Source organism: Saimiri boliviensis, chromosome 14 (assembly GCF_048565385.1).
Source record: "Saimiri boliviensis isolate mSaiBol1 chromosome 14, mSaiBol1.pri, whole genome shotgun sequence".
Classification (NCBI taxonomy): Eukaryota; Metazoa; Chordata; class Mammalia; order Primates; family Cebidae; genus Saimiri; species Saimiri boliviensis.
Window position 1 is genome coordinate 16,840,866 of NC_133462.1, and position 9,019 is coordinate 16,849,884.

General features: G+C 45.7%; 1 protein-coding gene across 1 annotated transcript; it reads left to right on the forward strand.

Moving 5' to 3' along the window:
* The first annotated feature begins 424 nt into the window (after positions 1-424).
* On the forward strand, positions 425-4,311 carry LOC101037364 (galectin-10). The gene is made up of 5 exons (XM_074385683.1): positions 425-555; positions 633-675; positions 1,828-1,904; positions 2,407-2,617; positions 4,098-4,311. The coding sequence occupies exons 1-5, from the start codon at positions 425-427 to the stop codon at positions 4,212-4,214; spliced, it is 579 nt and encodes a 192-aa protein (XP_074241784.1). The 3' UTR covers positions 4,215-4,311.
* The last annotated feature ends 4,708 nt before the right edge of the window (positions 4,312-9,019 follow it).

A 9,019-nucleotide genomic window follows, 5' to 3' on the forward strand; every position in this document is an offset into this window, starting at 1 on the left:
AAGGGATATTTTATGAGATGCAAATATGAGCATTTCTACTGTGAATACTTAGAGTTGTAAGCTTGTGAATGAGATAACCTAGGGCTCTCACTTCTGAGATGCTTGTGGGTGTAGGGTATGGACCCTGGGCTGCTGTAACCCTCTGTGACCAAGTGATGGTTTCTGATGAGAATGCTGTCTGTTGAGATTATACGACTTTAGGTGGGCGGTGGATGGCCCATCAGGACATGCGGGTCTGTGCATGAGTCTCATGGGGTGACCATGCTTTGTCATGGTAACTGTGATATGACTGTGTGTGAGTACAGCCAGATCAGCGTGTGAGCATCTTTATATGCACAGCGAGTGGTCATGTGTGACTCTGAGTGCGGCTCCGTGTGACTGTGGGTGTGTGTGCTGGGATGTGACTGGGTGTTGAACTGGAAACATGCATGTGGCCTTCCGTGCATGTGAAGGTTCCTCCGCACACAGCAGCGCCCCTGATGAAGCAGCTGTGCCTCTTCCCATGTGTGTCAGCGTGGATCCCAGGTGGCAGAAACGGTGGGGATTTTGGGGACTGTGAGTAACCAAGGACTGGTCTCTGAGCATTCACGAGAGCAGAATGCACACATTCTCAGGAGCCTCTTCTCATGCAGAGTCGGGGAGATGGAGGCGGACTTTGTTGGCGTGCATGTGCAGGTGGGATCTGCACACAGTGACCACTGGCTCCTGCCTCCAGCCTCAGGTCTCTCCCTGTCCCACATCCTAGCCTGTCCTTCACACTGGGAACCAGGATGGTAGGCAGATTTTGATTCACTAGGTAAGAACACTGGGGGACTTGGTTTCAGAGATGGAATCACCTAAAACCAGCAAGGAACTTTAGCTTCAGTTCAGACAGGGCTTACAGTAAATATTTATCAAAAAGTTTGTTGAGGCCTGTAATCCCAGCACTTTGGGAGGCTGAGGTGGGAGGATCACCCAAGGCCAGGGGTTGGAGACCAGGCTGGGCAACACAGCAAGATTCTGACTTTCCAAACATTTAAACATTTGCTGGGCATGCTGATGTGTGCCTGTAGACCCAGATGCTTGGGGACTGAAGCTGGAAGATTGCTGCTGTCCAGGCATCCAAGGCTGCAGTGGGCTGTGATGGAGCCACTGCATTCTGGGGATTAGGGTAAAGGTTTCACACATATTAACTCCTATATTACTGAAAACACCCTACAAAGTAGGACTTTTAGAAAGTCCTGCCTGTATTGAAGAAACTGAGGTGGGGGAGTTCAAATAGTGAATCTAATGTCACACTGTTGGCTGTGTAAAGTGATTCACCCCAGTAAATCAAAAGTTTGGGAGGCCAAGGCAAGAGGATCTTTTGAACCTAGGAGCTCCAGACTAACTTGGGCAATATCAAGAGATCCTGACTCTCCACAAACATAAAATATTAGCTGGTTCTGTGGTGTGGACCTGTAGTCTCAACTACTTAGGGGGCTGAGGTGAGAGGATTGCTGGAGCCCTGGAGGTTGAGGATGCAGTGACTGAGCAATGATGGGCCCACTGTACTCAAGTCTGGGGAATATAATAAGAACCCATCTTAAAAACAGTGATCAAAAAATGTCAACCTCTCACTTCTAGCAGAAGGCATAATCAAGGAGAAAATTGAGGCAGCCCAGTTTCTGAAGCTCTGCTTCTAAGTATGTATTCAAGAATACAGGGTTCTGATTGTGATAAGGTGGGACAGGGGAGGCCTCAGGGTCTACCCTTCGACGTCTAACCAGCTGCCTAAAGGGAATCTGTTACAGGAGGGGAGGCCCCACATGGCCCTGTGCCTCTCGCTGAGTCTCAATTTTCTGGCAGGTGCCATACAAACAGCCTGTGTCCCTGCATATTGGTTCTTCTGTGACAATCAAAGGGAAACCTGTCCAACCTTTCATGTGAGTATTTTTGTGTCCAAGGGTGGTGGGGTGGAGAAGGGAGAACATTTGCTCAGGGGGTGACCTCATGTGAGTGACGTGGAAATGTCTAGCTGGCAGGATGGAGGCACCATGCAGGTGCAGGTCCTGGAGACCCTCCTGCACCAGGCAAGAAACCTGCAGTGGCTGTACTGCGGGCCAGTCATGAGGCCTGGGGGAGGAGGACAGTCAGGGGTTGAGATTGTGGCTCATTATCTATAAAGGGCCACAAAATTTTCAGGGGGTGGACACTCATAAGGTTAGTGACTGTAGTTCAGTTTCTGTCTGGAAATGAGGGATAGAGCATCTTCTCCTACCCTTCCCTAGGGCAGGAGCTGAAGCAGCCCCACAGAGGTGAAGCCTGCATTATCATCAGGAAGGCTTCTGTCTGCACTGGAGAAAAATGGGAAGGATCTGTGGGTACATTGTGTGTGTACTCAACAAGACAGGGACCTGCTCAACACACTGTGTGCTTTGTCTTCAGCAATCAACCACGGCTACAGGTGGATTTCCACACTGCACAGGGTGACGTCTCAGACATCGCTTTCCGTTTCCAAGTGTGCTTTGGCTATTACGTGGCCATGAACAGCCGTGAGAATGGGGCCTGGAAGCAGGAGGTGAAATCCAAGAATATGCCCTTTGAGGATGGCAAAGAGTTTGAGCTGTGCATCTCAGTGCAGGACAATGTGTACCAGGTGAGTGCCCAAGGAGCTCCCGGTACCTGGCCTCCATGGGCTCCCAGAGCAAGAGACAGCTCTCCCCGTCCTGGCTCCAAGAGTTTCTTGGGGCCTATCTCCCATAACTACCTCTGTCTCGAGCTTTTCTTCACACACCTTAACTTTTATAATTTTCCTCTTTCTTTCAACAAGTGTTGTTGCGTGCACTGCCATCCACAGCTCCTTCCCAAATCTGACTAGGGTCAAGGGTGGCTAACCTACTATTTCCTCCATATCTCTGGAGAATCTCCTCTATCTTCATTCACAGTTCTCATTTCCACTTATGCTATTATTTCAATTTTCATGTAGCTAAATGAATAAAATTGTTTTAGTCAGTCCAATATGAAGACTTTCTGTTATTCCTGATGCCAGAGCCTCAGAAGAATATTACTAGCTTCTCTACTCTTCTTCTATAGATAGTCTATGCTTATGGGAGCATATATAGACACACACACATATATATTTTCATTTCTTTTAAACAGATGCTGGCATAGATTTCTCTACACATAATACTTTAAGAACTACAGCTATTTGTACCCAAAATATATACCTTGGAGAAATCATCTATCCATGGTGCTGTCTCATTTTTTAAGGATTTCATATTATTCCCCTCAAAAAATTACCAAAACTTGTTGAATATGATCTTTACAAAAGTACTAAGGTTGTTTCCAATGTTTTGCTCTCACAGGGATGCTGTGTTAAGCTTCCTAATTATTAGATACCTTTTATCATTATCAACCTCCCAATACTTACATCGGAAGATAATTACAAACAAATGGAATAACCCATTCACAATTGTTGGCTTTAAGTTAGAGAATACAACCTAGAAGAGGACTTCCTATATAGCCTCAGTAATGAAAAAGGTGATCAAACTTTCTAACATTTCAAAGTGTATGCTAAAGGATTCACATTTTATTCAGATTTAAGTCAGGGATTTTCCCCCTATGTTTGTAAGATGTTAAAGATGATATCTAATGCTTTGCAACATATGTGCATTTCCATCTTTCTGAGAACACTTGAGTTTTATTCTTTGACACCACCAGCTGAGATCTGGGCTACTCCAAAGAGAAGCTGGGCCATGAGCAATGAATGTGAGTCAGTTCACATTGTCAAGCACTAACTCTGTGGCAGGCCCTGCGCAAGATGATGAGATTCAAGTTTATGAGACACAGTACCTGACCACGGGGATCTTCCAGGATAGAAAGAAGACCAAACAAACACATATGACAAAGAGTGGTAGAACCTCTCTGGAGAATGAGAGGAAGTGCTGAAAATATAGTGAGCAACTATCTCAAATAATCACAAAAGACAGCCTGTAAAAAGAAGTGTGTCTACTCGCTTCAGATATATAATTAGGTGCTTTCCGGTTGCATGTTGCAGGTACTAGGACATAGTGTAGAGTAGGTTGAAAGCTTGTTTAGTGAAATACAGTCTTTCTGATGCATTTTTCTTCTTCTAGGTAATGGTCAATGGCCAGTTCTCTTACACCTTTGACCATCGACTCCCACAAGGGTCCGTGAAGATGGTGCAAGTGTGGGGAGATATCTCCCTTACCTCAATGGGTGTCCATAATTAAGGGTGATAGCCAGACTCTTCACTTTCAAAAAATTCCTGTTTCTCTGTGACCATGGATTCCCAGAGCTGGCTAACAACATGATCTCTCCTCACTTCAATTCTTCCACTTGCTCATTAAAATGTCATCAAATTTTACAGAATTTGGTTCTTTCTTTCAGGGGGAAAAAGAAAGTGGTCTTTACTAAGAGGGCCTCAGGGATTCTATGGGTGGCATGAAGGAGTCAAAGGGAATAAATCTTCCCAGCACAGAAGCAGTGAGTGACAAGTCCACTGAAATACCTGAGAAGACATCAGGAACAACACCCTTCTACAGCATGGACTTTATGTCAGACACTGAACTAAAATCGCTACCCAATTTCAGATGAGTCCCTGCACTGAAATGTCAGGTAGCTGTGTTTTCAGCCGCACAGGGATAAGTGATGGGATTGGAGGCTTGAATAACTGAGCCATGACAGGGTTGGGGAGGCTGTGTCTGAGCTGAGCAGGGCTGTGTAGAAGCCCTGCTCTCTACACTGAAAGCAGAGGGGTGGGAAACCTTGAGGGTTCCCATTCCCCAACCTGAACCCAAAATGTCACATGTTCCTCCACTTAACCAGGAAAAGAAAAACAAGAAGAAAATTGCTTGTGAAGGAAACTCATATGCTTTTTTCCCTAAGTTCCGGAAAAAGGCACATACAGTATCACTTCTGGAAAGGCAAATCCCACATGTACAAATCTGATTTATTCACTTAAAGAGTGCTCATGGATGAACAAGCCCTTCTCCCATCCTTTCTGCAGACTGAGAAAGGGATAAGTGATTTCACAGAGAAGCAGCTGTAGGCTCAAATAGTTAACAGAGTAGTCATTACTTTGCAGAGTGTAAATCTTTGGAGGTCACTACTTTAAGAGTGTAAATCTTGGACAGGGATGAATGCAAGGCAAATCCTTTGATCAGAGCACACAACGTCGGTTCTCACTGATGGTCTCCCTGTAGCCATCATTCTCCACCCACAGACACAAGGATAGGACACCTTTACTCGACCCCTGCAGTACTCTCACTGCCTCTCTTCCCCCTGTTGCTGCATCTCAGAAGACAACAACTGATGATCCAGCCCTCCTTTAAGAGTGATTTTAGGCCAGGTGCGGTGGCTCACGCCTGTAATTCCAGCACTTTGGGAGGCTGAGGCGGGTGGATCACGAGGTCAAGAGATCGAGACCATCTTGGTCAACATGGTGAAACCCTGTATCTACTAAAAACACAAAAAATTAGCTGGGCATGGCGGCGCGTGCCTGTAATCCCAGCTACTCAGGAGGCCAAGGCAGGAGAATTGCCTGAATCCAGGAGGCGGAGGTTGCGGTGAGCCGAGATCGCGCCATTGCACTCCAGCCTGGGTAACAAGAGTGAAACTGTCTCAAAAAAAAAAAAAAAAAAAAAAAAAAAAAAAAAAAAAAAAAAAGAGTGATTTTATCCCCGGAGTGTCTCCTTTGGGGAGAATTCTGGGTCAGCCCCTTCCACCTGAGTTGCTCTAAAGTCATTAATTTTCAGAGGGTCTTGATCCTTGTCTTCCCAATACGTCTCTGTTTATTCTGGACAATTTTTGTATTTACCAGTCAGAAAGGGAGATACCTGCTTTACATTTCAGAGAGTCCAGGGTCTTTCTGGGGACTCTCCTTTGAAAAAAGAAAATTAATCATCCTGAAGAGACTGGGACAATTTTGTATAAAAGACAGTGCTTGCCACAGTCTTAAGCTAGAAACCATCAATGTTCATCAAGAGTAAAACTGCGTTATGTGTTGGCAGATTCATAAAATGCAGGAGTGGAGATGAGTGAAAAGGAAGGAACTACAGCTGCACACAGCAATATGGATGACTCCTAAAAATGAAACCTGAACAAAAGATGCATGATCCAAAAAAAGCCCTCCAAGACAAATCATGTTTAAGCAGTTTATGACCTTTGTAAAAGATAATTGGAAAGCTTTCTACATACGGATTTAGACACGTCCCTAAGTTATAACGGTAACTAAAAAATGAAGGCATGAGCTAGTGTATATATATTATATACATAATGTAACTGTGTATATTGTATACACTATACACATTGTGTGTGTGTGTACTTGATTATCACATATTCAGTATGCTCTCTCTATAAAATATACTGAGGGGAAATAATCTATACTCACATTTGCCTTTTCATGTATGACAACACTTTGGAAGAAAACAACAAATTAATAACTGCAATTACTTGGGGAGTTGTAGTGGACTAGACATGAAATAGTTTTATAGTTTTGCTGTATTTTTGCACCTTTTCTCTTTTTTTTTTTTTTTTTTTTGGAGACGGAGTTTCGCTCTTGTTACCCAGGCTGAAGTGCAATGGCGCGGTCTCGGCTCACCGCAACCTCCGCCTCCTGGGTTCAAGCAATCCTCCTGCCTCAGCCTCCTGAGTAGCTGGGATTACAGGCACGCACCACCATGCCCAGCTAGTTTTTTGTATTTTCAGTAGAGACGGGGTTTCACCATGCTGACCAGGATGGTCTCGATCTCTTGACCTCGTGATCCACCCGCCTCGGCCTCCCAAAGTGCTGGGATTACAGGCTTGAGCCACCGCGCCCGGCCCACCTTTTCTCTTTTGAGCTTTGTGAAGGCATTACCTTTTCAAATCATTAAAAATAAAAACCAAAATTTAGGCAAAAGAAAGTATACCTTCCCCTTACTTCAGATATTCCTGAAAACACTTTAACACACAATACATGCAAGATATATTTACTATTTTGATTTTATCTGTCATTTGAAATACCCTGAGGAAATAAAATTAATCTTCCACTAATTAGCCTTTATTGACTATGACACGAAGGGATTACAAACTCTAAAATTTCAAAAGTTCTTCGATAGTCTTCCATTCTTAATTTAAAAACATAAGTTTAGCAAATTGGGTCATCTTGTTCTTGCTTTCATCCTCTTGGTTAACACCCGTGGGCCCTAGTATTGACAAGTTGCCCAAACTTTATTCTTGCAATACCAACTTTTTCAGTGAGGCAAACATCAAAGACACTTTCCACAATGCCAGGACAAAAAAATCTCCATCAGGCAGGATTCTTCTAAAAACAGGCTTCAGAAGACCCCACGATTCATTGTATTTCTTTTCCCTCCTTTCTTCATGATACTCTCTCCCTTTTTTTGAACTATACGATAATTGCTCTCTTTTCCTTACAATTAAACATCTCATTTTCCACCATAAAAAACTTTTAGTTATAGGACTGGCAAATAATTATTCCTCAAACAAGCCCAAAAAAGAATGGCAGGGTTCTCTAAAGGTAGCTGCCCCTCTCTCGGTGTGAAAGTCACCACTATTTCCCGTCTTTCAACCTATCGCAGCCGAGTTCTGAAGCCAGACCACCTAGCGCCACAGAGGCAAGAGATCTTGGATACACACAAAATAATTCCGATGGACGCTGGGCTAACGCGCTTGCGAGCTGGCATCATGGGCGCCGTCTCTCGCGCCCCACACGCCCACAACCACCCAGCAGGCTTCCTCAAACCCTCTTAGCCGAAGCTGCGCTTGGCCGAAGTCAGACTCGAGGGCTTCGGGAGCCAGCTGGGGGCGTGGGAGGGCAGCCGGGCCGGAGCCGCACCCACGCGGAGTCGGGACTCGGGGTCTAACCCCGGGGCGGCCCAGATCCCGCCTACAGCCGCCTACCTCTGCCTGAGAAATGTCGCTGCCGCCATTCGTCGCGCCCGTCTGTCTGCCACTGCTATCTGCCTGCAGGTCTCACATCTCCGACCCGCAGGTTACCTGAGAAGCTCGGGGAAAACCGGAACGACACGACCACGGAGTTGCGCGGGTGCGCACTGAAGTGCGTGCGCGTGCGCATGCGTAGTTCCGTCGGTGCGCTCGCTTCTTCACAGGCGCGTGCGCTCCTGAACGTGCGTGGGGACGCTCAAGTGTGTCTTCAACCTCCTGCGCCCAAACGGAGGGGAACTTCTGGAAAGACTCCATATGTGGAGTCTGAGGCTCCTGGTGCAGACTAGAGAGTGAAGGTAATGGGGCCGGAGTAGGGGCTCCAGAGCTTTGGAACCGTCTTCCTGCAGCTTTCATGTGCCTTCAGAGCCCGCTTAAGCCTGATCTCATGTAGACCGTTTCTAGTTGACAACGGAGAGCTGCTGTGAATGTCCAACTTTTTAGCTGGTTGGTCAGACCCACCTGGCCAGGTCTTGTCCAGTAGCCGGGTCTCATAGTAAATTGGAGGCCGTCGGTAAGCATTCAGTCTCTGCTAAGGCCCAGTAACAAGACAAATGCTTTTTCCCAAAAGCTGAGTAGTCATCCGCAAGGATGGTATGGCTTTGCTCTGAAGTCTTAAGGGTCTGTTCTGTGATTCACGTATGGAACCCTGCCAAAGTTTCTAAGAGCATCTCTACCTGTCACTGACACTTCAAGAGCCGTTGCTCCTGCTGAATCCCAGGCCAAAGAAACGTGTATGACAGCCTGGGTCTGTGTGCTGCACAGCCTTCCCTTATTCTGGGCTGTGCAGAATAAGTTTGGTGTTTTGTCACACAAAACCAACAGCTTTTAAAAAATACGGTGTATATGAGTGAGTGGAATATACTCAAGTGAGGTATGTACAGCATCCAAAATTCAAAGAGTCTGACTAGGCACGTGTCCCTAGTCAGGAGGGGCCTTATGCAAAGACTCCACCTGCATATGAGAAGGGACATCTTTAGATGGCCAAGTCACTTGGAGTCTTTGAAATTTCACAAAATGGGAAGTACCCTGAATTTTTCTGGTATTTATTCCTGACTGACGCACACAAGTGTTTAACCAGTGTGTCTAA

Coding starts and splice junctions, on each gene's coding strand:
- LOC101037364 (XM_074385683.1), top strand. CDS start 425: ATGCATGTGGCCTTCCGTGCATGTGAAGGTTCCTCCGCACACAGCAGC. Junction 556..632: donor CGGTGGGGATTTTGGGGACT/GTGAGTAACCAA, acceptor CTTCTCATGCAG/AGTCGGGGAGATGGAGGCGG. Junction 2,618..4,097: donor TGCAGGACAATGTGTACCAG/GTGAGTGCCCAA, acceptor TTCTTCTTCTAG/GTAATGGTCAATGGCCAGTT.